Source organism: Felis catus, chromosome D3 (assembly GCF_018350175.1).
Source record: "Felis catus isolate Fca126 chromosome D3, F.catus_Fca126_mat1.0, whole genome shotgun sequence".
In the NCBI taxonomy this organism is placed as follows: domain Eukaryota; kingdom Metazoa; phylum Chordata; class Mammalia; order Carnivora; family Felidae; genus Felis; species Felis catus.
In genome coordinates, this window is record NC_058379.1 from 40,849,841 (window position 1) to 40,863,777 (window position 13,937).

A 13,937-nucleotide genomic window follows, 5' to 3' on the forward strand; every position below is an offset into this window, starting at 1 on the left:
ATATGAGCAACATTATCTCTCTGAGTTACCATGAAAAGTTTAATAGGGTATTATAATCATATAAAGCTAAATTCTATGATTTATGAATCACATTCCCAGAACTGTTTTATTTAAGACTATTTATCAGTAAGCTCAGAATTTTCTGATTAGGATATTTGATACTTGTGTCTTATATATTCTAGGAGACAGTATTTTTCTTATCAAATAAAAATGAAATGATAAGCATATACTGACAAACTATAGCATGCCTGTCTTCCACCCCCTATTACTACCCTACCCCTAACTTCTGTAATGTATTTTTTTTGACACCTTTATTGTCCCTTCAACTTTGAGATGGGATATTCATTTGAGAATTCACATTCAACATTGCTCTGTAATAGGGAGAGAGAGAGAGAGAGAGAGAGAGAGAGAGAGAGAAATTTCTTTTTTAATGTAAAGAATGAAGGAGGTTGGTGAGGGGGAAGAGAAACACATGTATTATTTTTAAAATCTTTATTGTTCTGAGAATCTTTTGAATAAGAATAAATAGTTCTTTTTTTCCTATAATCCAAATAAATATTTAGAAAACTCTTTCTGATGTTATTGCACATCTAGATGGATTTCTTTCCACCATCTCTTTCTTTATCGAAAACCATAATTTAGCAGTTAGGTGAAAAGTTGATCAGCAAAGCCACATAAATGAAGTAAGTCTTTTAAAACATCGTCCACATGTATTTCTGGTTATGCACTAATAAACACAGTGACAACTAATCAGGATTTTGTACTATATGAATAATAGTCCAACATCAGATTAAAAATAATGCAGCAAAAAGTATCATGTAATAAGAGAAAAATCACATGGCAGATTGTGCCTGGCTTTAAAAAAAAATTTTTTTTAAGGTGGCATTTAGCTGAGTTCCAGAATAAGATTTGTCCTGTGTGTAGACAGAACGTGTTTAGTTGTAAGGTCTCACAAGGGTATGTATGCCCAAATGGTGAAATGCTATCCTTTTGGAAGTAATATGGAAATTCTCAGTAAGGAAATTGAGGGAGAAATTAATATACACATTTCATTTTCCTCAAGGAGCAAATAGAAACAAAACTACATAAAGAAACAAAAATATATATCTTGGGGAAAAGATGTCTTCTTACGGGTAACAGAATCACTTTTCATATTGCACCATCTTGCTGTTAGTATTTCAAAAATTATTCTTCCGTGGAGGGGTGGGGCAGCTTCTTTTTATCTTTGCAATAATAATTGCAGTGCCCTTTTTACTGTGTGTTGGCTTTTTTCTCATACACCAGATTGGATGCCAAGTTACTGATCAGTCTCACAATTTAGTCTCATACTGCAAGAGCCTAGTGCCCTCTCACATGGTACTAATGACATGAGTTTAATGTACATAGAATCATAAATGCATTTCTGTCTACTCACGAGCGATTCATATTGCAACAGCGGCACCATCGCCACCCTATGATATCACTTGTCTTGAAAGTTGTCGTGACTCGATGGTTCTTGGATGGAAGCAACCAGATAAGAGTGGAGGGGCTGAAATTACTGGCTATTATGTGAACTATCGTGAGGTAATTGACGGGGTACCGGGAAGATGGAGAGAAGCCAACATCAAAGCTGTCAGTGATGAGGCATATAAGGTAAATGTGTGACCTTCTGTAGTGTGGAGTGTCATGTATATGATGACACGGTCACTTGCACACCATGCACACTCACCTACACACCCAGCACCTTGTAAATGATTCATGTCATTACTCCAGGGTCCATTGTCTGCAATGACATGAGTTTTGTCATTGTCATATACGGTAAGTCATATAAGGTAAGTAGAAGTGATCTGACCAGGAAGGATTTGTATTTTCTGATTCATACACATAAGCAATAACTTCCCAGAACATTTACTGTGAAATGTATATCTATTATAAAAATTAGTGTTTATTTCAAGACTTATGAAATATCTGTAACCAATATGCCACTAGCACCAAGGGTCCCAGGATCCAAATGACTAGATTTTTAACTTTCAATGTTCAAATGACAAACGATAAAGGGACATGGGCCTGGTGGTCAGACTCAGCTCACCACTTGTGAAGTGTCCCCCATGAAGGGATGATTCACATGTGTCTACCCACAAGTTTCCCTTCTTCACTGCTTTGCCCATCTCAGCACACTTGAAGGGTCTTACTGTTGCCACAACTATGCCCCCCCCCCTCTTTAGAGCATTGTCAGCTGGAGGAAAGTTACCACCTCCTAGTACTCACAGAACCCCAAGCTGTGGGGGCAAGAGCAGGGCGAGGCTGGGGGAATGCTTTCCCTAACTCAGTGCCACGCTTTTTAAATCTAACATTTAAAATTTATGAAATATCACACACATACTGAACACATAAAGAATAAAACAAGAATACTTAAAATAAAATTATGTTTTTAAGATTCTTCCATGTCAATGTGTAGCTATGACTTCATTACTGTGTGGTATTCTATCATAGGACCATCTCACAATCTACTTTTCCATTCAGTTATTGATTGATATTCAGGCATTTTTGCATTCATAGCTATATCAAACAGTGTAGCTATGAACATTTTTGTTTGCATCTGCTGGCACATACATGCACTAGTTTCTGTAGGTTATTATCTAAAAGTAGAATTGCTGGTCCAGAGAGTCTGTTTGTCTTCAATTTTAGTAGATAATTCTATACTGTTTTTCTAAAGAGTATGAGAATTCCCATTGTTGCACATCCTTCTAACACTTGCTATATTCACACATTCTCAGTTTTGACAGTCAAAGTGTCAAATGAGTCTGAACATCTCTTCCTGTATATACATATTCCACTTGAAATTTCCTTTTATAACATGCCTATTCAAAGGTTTTGCCAGTTTTCTACTAGGTTTTCTTACTGACTGGTGATGTTCTTTATATATTCTGAGTTTAAATCCTTGGTAGCTGTAGAATCTGCGTCTATCTTCTCCCATTTATTGGCTGGCATTTTCTTCTTCCTATGGTAATGACACTAGTTTTAATGTCTGATTTATTGTGGCCAGACTTAACAGCATTGGCTTTGTCATTAGTGATTGCTGTACCCCTGCACCCTTTTTTTAAGAGATGCCTTCGCTATTGAAGGTCATGGGGATATTGTATTAGATTACCTTCTCAAAGTTTTATGGTTTGCCACTTACATTAAAGTCATTACTTCACCTATAAATTTTGTGTGTGGTGTAAAGTAAAAGTCAACATTCACTTTCCCCCCATGGGTTTTCAGTTGTCCCAGCATTATCTATTGAAAATTGCAGCTATTCTGCTAGGCTATCTGTATCATGTATCAAGTTTCTTTGATGCGAGTGTCTGCTTCCATATTCTCTATTTTGTTCCACTGGTCTGTTTGTCTACCACTGGGCCAGTACCACACTAATTTAACCATTACCACTCTATAGCAAATTTGATAACTGGTAGATCAAATTATCTTCGTTTATTTTTTTATTCCAAGGCTATTTTTAGCCCTTTGCACTTTGATATAAATTGTAGAATTAGGTTACCAAGTTCTACCAAAAAACAAGACAAGCAAAAGAAAATATAATAAGAAAAATTAAATTAAACAAAAACATTTTAAAATTCTGATTGGGATTGTATTGACTCTACAAAGAAATTGAGGAATCATTGATATCTTAAAATATATTTTTAATGTTTATTTATTTATTTTGTGAGAGAGAGAATGAGTGCAGGAGTGGGGGAGGGGCAAAGAGAGAGACTCCCAAGCAGGCTCCCTGCTGACAGCAAGGAGCCCACGGTAGGGCTCAACACAGGGCTTGGCTAGGGGCCTGATCTCAGTCCCATGAACTATGAGATTATGACCTGAGCCGAAATCAAGAGTTGGACTAACCAACTGAGCCACCCAGGCGCTCTTGACATTTTTAAAATATTAAATCTTCTAATACATGAACATGATATTTCTCTCCATTTATTTTGGCCTTCTTTAAAGTTTCTCAATAAAGTTTTATAATTCTCCATAGAAGTCCTACACATCATGTTATTTATTTATAGGTGTTACATATTTTCAGTGTTTAAATAGTATATTTTTATATCATTTTGTTATTGCTGGAATATAGAGATATACCTAATTTTTATACATTGATTTTACATGTAATTGTTATGTATAGGTTTTTTGCTAAATTGTCTCATAATTTCAAAAAGCTACCTATGAACTCGTTTTGATTTTTTATGTATCATCATATCATCTGCAAATGACAATTTACTCTTCATTTCCAAATTTTATATTTTTTGCTTCATTTTCTTAACTTTCTGCTTAGAGTCTTTACAAAATGTTGATAGAAGTAGTGGTCTTGGTCATTCTAGACTTGATCTTTATCTTAAAAGAAAACCTTTCAACATTTCACTGTTAAATGTTATATTTACTATCAGTGTCTGATAGACATCTGTTATCAACTAAAGGAAGTTTCCTTCCGTTCCTAGTTAAGAATTAATTTAAATTATCAAATATTTTTTCTGAATCTATTGATATGGTTATACAATTTTTCTCTTGAGTTTTAATGTGGTATATTCCACTAATTGTCTAATGTTAAAACAACCTTGCGTTCCTGGCATAAATCCAAACTGGACATTATGTATACTGTGTCTGTATATTACTTGATTTTTTTTTTTTTACTTATTATTGTTTAGGAATTTTTGCCTCTATGTTCATGAATGAAATTACCCTGAGACTGTAATGAATTTGATATAAATACCTGACAAGGATAGTACTGGAAGTGAAAATTCCAGGAAAATCTCACTTTATTGAGATATAATTCACATATTGTAAAATTCACCCAATTAAAATGTTGCTTTATATATTTTGAAGGGATGTTATTAGATGCATACGAAGTGACTTTCTGTATCACTAACAATATGTTTTTCCTTAAAGTCTATATTATCTGTTATTAATAGAAACTTACCAATTTTCTTTTGGTTGGTGTTTGCATGGTATATAATTTTTCATCCTTTAACTTTCTATCTATCTTTAACTTTATGCTTTATATGTGTCTTTTAAAAATAGTATAGGGTTATGTATTTTTTCCTACCTGAGAGTCTTTGTCATTTAACTAGAGTAATGTTACTACTAGTTTCTGGGTTTGTTTTTGGTGGTTATTGTAGAAATTACCGTGAGCAAATTAACAGTCCAGTCTGAATTTATTCTATTGTTTTACCCTTGTCTGAGAAACATAGAGCCTCAAAATACCTTAAGCCAGTTCCCAACTTGTATGCTATTGTGTGTGTTAAGTCTTTTTTTGAATCCAAAAATATTGTTATTATTGTTTTATCTCAATAATTATTTAGATTTATCTACATATTTTACATTTTATTTGATTTTATATCTTTGGCCTTCCATTTGAGATTACTTTCCTTTTGTATAAATTAAATAGTTTAGAATGTTCTTTAGTGAGGGTATTCTGAAGATACATACTCTTCACGTTTATCTGAAAATAACTTTATTTTCATTCTTCAAAAAATTTTTTCTGCATAAAACATTATATAATAGTAGTTCTTTTCTTTCACACTTTAAAGTATAATTTCACTGTCTTTTGGCTCATTGTTGCCATTGACATGTCAGCTCTTATTTTTATTTTTTTAAGATTTTTTTTAAAGTAATCTGTGTACTCAATGTGGGGCTTAAATTTATAACCCCAAGTTCAAGAGACACATGCTCTACCAACTGAGCCAGCCAGGCACCTCAACATGTCAGCTTTTAGTCTGTTTGCTCATTGGAAGATTATTTGTCTTTTCTCTTAGACAACTTTTAATATTTTCACTATCTCTTTGGTGTGCTACAGTTGAAGTAGTATGTGTCTAGGTATAGGTTTTTAACAATGTCTCTTCCAAGGATTGTGACAGGAGGAGGATTTTTAACCTGTGGGTTGGATTTTTTCAGGAAGATCTTTCTGGAAAACGCTAAGCCACTATCTCCTAAAATATTGTTGCTGCTCCCTTCTCTCCCCTCTTCTCCTGAAGCTCTAGTTAACATGCATTTGGCGTTCTCATTCTATCTTCCACGTCTATTAATCGCTCTTCTCTCTTTCCCATCTTTGTGTCTTTCTCCACTGTGGTCTGTGTAATTTCTTATAACTTTCTATTAGTTTACAAAGTTGCTCTTCTTTTCGTCTGATTTCTTGTTAATCACATCCTGTTATTTTTTTCTTATTGTATTTTCCCTTTTATAAGTCATATTTTACAAAATATTTTATAGTTTGCTCTCTCCTGCAGATATTTTAAATTTGTATTTTATATTTAAAACATAGTAACCATAGCTGTTTTTCTAATCTATGTCAGATGATTACATCATCTAATATCTTTGCAGGTCTATATCTGTTATCACTGGTTTTGTTGTCTTGCTCATGGTATCTTGTTTTCTATGCTTGGTTATCCTTGATTATGTGATGCTCATTGTCCTTAAAATATTACTTGCATTAATAATTTGAGGTTTAGCATGAAGGCATCTTTCTCTGGAGAAAATATGTATTTGCTTCTGCAAAGTACCTGGGGATACCCCATGTTCAGTGTTTTCTTAAATCAAGTATAAGGCTTTAATTTTTTGGACAGTCAAGCAATGTGAATTTACACTGTATGAAGGCAGAATGATTTCTAATTCAACTTTATCCCCAAAGGGTAAAACCCTTTGGGGTTCCAGCCTAAGTTTAGAGGGTTCCCTTTTATTATCTCCTTTTTGGTTTGGCTCTAGGCTTTGATTTCTGAGTCCCTCTACTTGTCAGATAATCAAAACCAAAGGTCAAAAAAAAATTTTTTATTGGCCAGTTCCCCAAAGTAAAAGCCACTTCGATGTTTCATTTATCTCTCTTTGTTCCCTATTTCCCTTTATGCTGGCCTGATAATTCTGTAACATCTTGACACTAATTTGATGCTTTTGAGAAGATTTTTAAAAGATATTTTTATCTAGTGTTTTTTAATTTTTTAGCAGGGTGATTAATCTCTATAGCCTAGTTCACCATTGCCAGAAATAGAAGTCCCATGCCACAGTATTTCACCTAAGCCTAGAATGACCAACTTTTCCAGTTTGCCTAGGCTCTCCTAGTTTCAGCACTAAACTGCCTACATCCTTAGAAACCCCATAATCCAGGAAAATTGGACTAGTTGTTCACACAAACGGAGTCCCAGAACAGCTGGTACCTGAATAAAGTGCTTTTAGATCCAAGTTATCTACATGATAGTTTCCTCTTAATTAACAAGATTTCCCCTTCTTAAGGGGAGTGTATGTATGTGTGTGTGAATCAAAAAGGGAGTTTGTATTATTCTGTTACCAAAACATATAGCCATTGTATTCTACTTGTACCCTAAATAACTGGCAATACACCCTCTTGCAGATGAACCTATGACTTCATGATCAAATCAGGAGTAGACTGGATAAGAGATATATATTTGTCTTGTGTAGTCTTAAGTCATACAATGGGTAAACTTTGTTAACTCAGGTGTTTCCATCAATACCTCCATTTATTAAGTATTTTTAGTGCTCAAAGGATTGTTCATAGTCCATGGATTTTTTTTCACACTAGTATATTCTGTCATTTCTATTTTGCAAATGTTTTCACCTTCCTTATTTTATCACATATATGTACAACAACCCAATTTCTTCTGAGGGATATAGAAAATATTAGGTCTCTCAGTAAGGAGCACAAAAACAACAAGATTTTAAATATTTTGATTCCTAGTTTAGAATTCTCTTAATTTTTATCTGTACAAGCATTAATTTTCTATTGCTGCATAGCAAATTACCACAAACTTTGTGACTTGAAAAGACTCACATTTGTTATATCACAGTGTCTGCAAGTCAGGAGTCTACATATGGCTCAGATGGGGCTTCTGCTCCCCGTCTCACAAAGTTTTAATCTGGGCTCATTTGCATCTGGAGCTGAGTTCCTCTTGCAAACTGATTCAATTGCTGGCAGAATTCAGTTCCTTCAGCTCTGAGGCTGGGGCCCTCTGCTCCTACAGACTGCCCTTCTCCAAATGTGAGTGGCTAGGCATTTCTCAACCTGACATTTGCTTCTTCCAGGCCATCAGGAGAGTGTTCTCTTTAAGAAAGTCCCAAACCCCATTTTAAGAGCTTTCATCTGATTAAATCAGGCCTACCCAGGATCATCTCCCTTTAGATGAACTCAAAAATAAACTAAGTAGAGACCTTGATTACATCTATAATATCCCTCCTCCTTTTCCGTATGATGGAACAACAATCATGGGACTGATATTCCAATACCTTTGCCATATTCTCTTGGTTGGAAGCAGGTTACAGGCTTCACCCACACTCAAGGGGAGGAGATTACAAAAGGGTATGACTCATTGGGGGTCACCTCAGGGTGTATCCAGTGCAGGAGGTAAGTAAATAAAATATTGAACAACTTTAAAAAACAAACATGAATCAACATCCACTCTCTGTGATGTTGTGTTGCAGATTAGCAACTTGAAGGAAAACATGGTGTATCAGTTCCAAGTGGCAGCCATGAACATTGCTGGGTTGGGAGTGCCCTCAGCAGTAAGCGCATGCTTCAAATGTGAAGAGTGGACCATTGCTGTTCCAGGTAAACTATATTAACCGTATCTCAGCAGTGAGGCTTGGGGTTTCTTCCAAAAGAAACTACAACTTGGAACTACATTTAAGTGCTATATAAACAACTCCTAAGGGAAAAGAATTCTCTTGACCCCTTATGTTTAGTTAAAATATTTTTATAATCCTATTAAATAATAGGTACCTATATAAAATAAAGTATAATTTCTTGTGCTTGTATTCCAAATACATCTGAGAGCCCTCATAGTTATCCCTCTGCTTGGAATGGGATTAACAGAAGCACAAAATAGGAGTGCCACATGATCATTGAAAAGGAATTCTGGGGGCGCCTGGGTGGCTCAGTTGGTTAAGTGGCCGACTTCGGCTCAGGTCATGATCTCGCGGTCCGTGAGTTCGAGCCCCACGTCGGGCTCTGTGCTGACCGCTCAGAGCCTGGAGCCTGTTTCAGATTCTGTGTCTCCCTCTCTCTCTGACCCTTCCCCGTTCATGCTCTGTCTCTCTCTGTCTCAAAAATAAATAAACGTTAAAAAAAATTTAAAAAAAAAAAGAAAAGGAATTCTGATTTTTTACTTGTGCTTCTTAAAGACCGCTGAAGGCCATCCAATTCATATCCCCCAACAAAGTATCTCAGAAACTTCTTCCTGCACTCCCTAATTCTCATGCATTCTCTCACTGCAGTGGAACCTTTCATTTGGCAACCTGCTCAAAATCTCTCTCTCCGGGCTCAGCCAATATGTCTCCTCTTCCTTGGTGTCTCTCTCCTCCCTTGCTGCCAGCTCTTTGTTATGTCATGTAGGTGGACTTAACATGCCTGCCTAGGACTTAAGCCATAGACTTTCTCCACTTATCTCTCTTCACTTCTCCAGTCCTTTTGCTCTCTCTACAACTTTGTCCCAACTCTGCATCGTAACAAAGGTACTGGTACCTGGCTGGAAGTAGTCTCTTTTGGAGGTTGCCATTGTGAGTAGTTGGCTGAACAGGGAAGAAAATGGAAGAAGGCAGAAACATTTACCTATGCTTTTAAAAACTCATACAGCTACAACACTGACCAAATTAAAAAATTGAATACAAACAAATGTATGAAGCCATTAGGTTTCAAACTAACAATGTTAATGTATTTGGTAGATGATTTTATTTTGCTTCCAACAGTACTAACTTCAGAGATCCAGTAAGTGCCACAGGATGACTAGATTCTCCCACTTGGCTTTAATATTCAACATATGTAATAACTGGTATAGCACCAGTATTGACCACATTAGAACACAAGGCCACACTGGAACATATTGGGTGGATCCAGCTTTGTCCTTTAATGCCACCCTCTTCCTCTATTTGAAATCCTAGTGCCCTTGAAGAACCATCATTTTGCCTTCACTTAGTGAGTGTTTATCTGCATGACTTCTCTATCAAGTGTGAATAAAAAATTACAAGAGGAACCCAAGAGAAGCTCAAGCACTCACTCAACTTCAGTAAATATAAGATGCAAACATGCTGCCTTTCCTTGTACCTCCACTAAGCTGGTTGATATTTCTTAAGCTCCTTCTGTCACCTACATGAAAGCGGATCTGTTTTTTTAAATTCTGTAATTCCTGAATAAAGTTAAAATATGAGTGACCAGAGACTATGAAATTCTGAGCAGGCCTGTGGGAAATGTTTGATTCAAAGAGATATAGTTAGCAAAAGAGGTTGCAGGGTGAGTGCTAAGTGTTTGGATGCCTCATTGGGTTCCAAGGATGACACAAGAAAATGGTTTAGGGGCGCCTGGGTGGCTCAGTCAATTGAGCGTCCAACTCCGGCTCAGGTCATGATCTCACAGTTCGTGGGTTCGAGCCCCGCATCAGGCTCTGTGCTGACCGCTTACTCAGAGCCTGGAGCCTGCTTCGGATTCTGTGTCTCCATCTCTCTCTGCCCCTCCCCTGCTCATGCTTTGTCTCACTCTGTTTCTCAAAAAAAATAAATAAATGTAAAAAAAATTTTTTTAAATAATAAATAAAAAATAAAAAAAAGAAAATAGTTTAAAAGCCCTTTGCAAAACAGAACATGACACACTAGTATAAGGTATTGATGTTAATATTTAAATCTATCACCACATTATTTAAACCTCTTACCTTGTCAGAAGGCAAGGCTGACACAGTTCTGTGACTGTTAAGCCAAGGTGCAGGACCCAACAAATATTGAGCTATCAATTGCAAACTGCCAAGGCACAGCATGGTAGAGTCTGTGTGTGTAGCTGGCTTTTTAGGGCACTGTGAGTCAATTCAGGGGATTTTAATTGATTGATTAGGAATCACTTATTTTTTTTTAAAGGACAGGAAAAAAGAAAATATATCATCTGCAAATATCACCAGCTAGCTGGTGGTCATGGAAAGATGTGGGAAATCACTTAGTAGTTTGGACTCTCCCAAGAGTGCAAAGAGCACATGGACAGGGAGAACATTTTTCTCTCTTTCTGAACAGGTGGATCAAGTTATTTGGCTTCTCTGAGCTTTCTGTTAATTGTCTTAAGGATGAATGAGATAAATAAATAAGTATCTAGCAGTGTTTAGCACAGATTCAGGGCTCACGGGATTGATTGTATCTGTTTTGATAAAAGTTCTTTGTAAACTGTAATGGTAGTTTGGTTTAAGTCCTAGATGGGATATATGCTTTATGGGAAAGATTTCCCTCCAGAGGGGAGCTCTTTGGTAATATATTCCTTTTTCCTATAAAAGAAATATTACTATATATATTCACATGCCATCAAATAGAGTTGCTTTCTTCCTCCTTATTTGAGATTTAGGAAAAGTTTCAGATTACCATCGAAAAATAATCTGAAAATGAATCTGCAACCACATTAAAGTGTTCTGAGGAAAGGTGAGGACCACAGGGCCAAGGACACCCTGAAGGCAAATTTTCATCCAGCCTCTGAGGGGCACCTTGAACTGGCTCCTAACCACCTACTGCTCATAAAGGGACTGAGTGGGTTGATGTAAAGCCATTGAGTAAACTTGATCTGAAATGACCACAAAATACCTATTTCTAAAGGAATGGTAGATTTTACAAAAGAAAAACACTGGATTCAGCTTTAAGACTTTAAATGTGGTTCTAGATTTACATGTATTTGAATGTTTTCATATACATCATGATTTTTATGTATTGGTCTCTTTCTCTTTCTCAGGACCCCCACACAGTGTCAAGTGTAGTGAAGTCAGGAAAACCTCCCTAGTTCTGCAGTGGAGGCCTCCGATCCACTCTGGAAGGACTCCAGTCACTGGTTACTTTGTGGACTTGAAGGAGGCCAGTGCCAAAGATGACCAATGGCGAGGACTCAATGAGGCAGCTATTAAAAACACATACCTGAGGGTAAGAGTGTGCTCATATTTTGAGAAACACTTTTTTGTTTTAAAGAAGAAATGCTCCTCTAATGGTATTAACTTTAAAATTAGCAAGATAGAATACAACATTTCTGCTTTGGTCTGTTTCATATATTGGGCTCCTGGTAAGTTTCCATTTGGCAGTGGTTGGGGTTAGGGGCAGTTTCTGATGTTTAAAGCAATTTGGTTCTATTTAACCTGAATCCCTTAGCCTACCTCTGGAAAACATCCACAAGCTCCCTTCTCCCTCTTCTTTCCTTCCTTGCCTATACTTACCTACCTCACATTTTTGTTACTTACAGCCTTAGAAAGGTGACTTTCACATTTCCACCTCTGATTTTTTTTTCTTTTTTTTTTTTTTGAAGATAGTTTTTGCTTTGAGTGTGCTATTTTCCTAGTGCTCATGCCGGCAAGTGTTTACCTGTGGATTCCTTTGAGTCATGCTGTGTCTCACCTCACAGGCTTCCTCATGCTTGTGTCACATGAGCTCTCAGAGGCCAGTGGAATGAATTCACTCGACTCTTTTAAAAAAATTTTTTTTTTCAATGTTTATTTATTTTTGGGACAGAGAGAGACAGAGCATGAACGGGGGAGGGGCAGAGAGAGAGGGAGACACAGAATCGGAAACAGGCTCCAGGCTCTGAGCCATCAGCCCAGAGCCTGACGTGGGGCTCAAACTCACGGACTGCGAGATTGTGACCTGGCTGAAGTCGGATGCTTAACCGACTGTGCCACCCAGGCGCCCCTGAATTCACTCAACTCTTAACCTAATCCTCACCCTTATCTGTGCCTTTGCCTGCCAGATTCCTTTAAAGTGCTCTAACTGAACAAATTCCTAACTTCATCTACCAAAGACTGTTCTACTAAAGCCACTGAATCTTGCTTGTACCAAGTGGATATCTCCAAAGAATGTTTTCCCCTATGTCACCCTTGGCACCTGGAGACCCTGAATCCATACTAGGGCTTCAGAAACTGTGGGGCGTATGATTCTAGCTCTTATTACTTAGGATGAAGGGTAGCTTCACCATAGTCATATAGAAATACCTGTTGGCAGAATAAGCCACTGCCTAGATGGTGGACCTTGGAAGATATTCAGAGTATGCCTGCTCTAAAAGATCTCTACCATTGACCTGCCTCTGTGGACTAAAGTCCATACGATCTGTCAGCCACTTTCAAAGGTTAAGGTATCTACTGTCCCCATAAAAAAATACAAATATATCTTCCAAGAGAGATGACCTTTAAACATGACATCTTAGCATATGCCAGTGAGTTCCCCAGCCCCTTACAAAACCTTGAGGAAGTAGGCAAGGTCACATTTCATGGGGAAGAGAAAAGGTAAAGGAAGGGCAGGAAGGTAGCATGCTGTTTGGTTCTCCAAATGAGTCAGAAGGCCAAAGGATAGTGTAAAATGAAAGTCAGACACATCCTGGATGGTGGTGGTATGTGTTTATGGCCAGGATTATCTCCACTTCTCCAGTTTGCACAGCACTGGATCCCAAGTGCTGAAGTTGGACTTGACTCAGGTGAAGCAAAACAAGGATGAGAAGCCAAGCAAAGGGGATCAAATGCCCAGAAAAAAAGGGGGGAGGGGCAGAAAGAAAAAATAATAGAGTTTAAACCTATCAAAGAATGGTTAAGTTCACTCATTTAAAAAAACAAAAAGTAGAAAGGCAAATATAGGGGAGAGAGAGAGAGAGAGAGAGAGATTGACTTGATATAAAATGAATGTGCCTCACAACCCGGGAAGTGAATGTTCTGTGAGGAAATTATCTTAAGAGTTTGTCCACAGTTTCTAAAGTGAAAATAGAATTATTGACTTTTCTGATTAGAAAGCAGACACAGGCTCATAATGAAAAATCCAAACAATATAGACATAAAAAAGTAGAGATGTCCTGTAATCTCCATACCCATTGAGATGTAGATTCACTCTTCCAGATATTTTATATTCAGAAAATTTTCAAGTCTGAACTGGAGAAAAAAATGTACATGTTAAAAAGTTTAATCTGGGGTGTCTGAGTGGCTCAGTTACGTGTCTGA

At 37.0% G+C, this 13,937-nt stretch overlaps 1 protein-coding gene across 3 annotated transcripts in view; it reads left to right on the forward strand.

Annotated features, from left to right (window-relative positions):
* The window catches only part of MYOM1 (myomesin 1), a 157,600-nt gene that overhangs the window by 96,025 nt on the left and 47,638 nt on the right, over positions 1-13,937 (forward strand). For all 3 annotated transcript variants that reach the window (XM_045041627.1, XM_045041626.1, XM_045041628.1), the window contains 3 exons: positions 1,436-1,632; positions 8,437-8,563; positions 11,705-11,889. In XM_045041627.1, the coding sequence (XP_044897562.1) occupies positions 1,436-1,632; positions 8,437-8,563; positions 11,705-11,889 (509 nt within the window). The remainder of the gene's footprint in view (positions 1-1,435; positions 1,633-8,436; positions 8,564-11,704; positions 11,890-13,937) is intronic.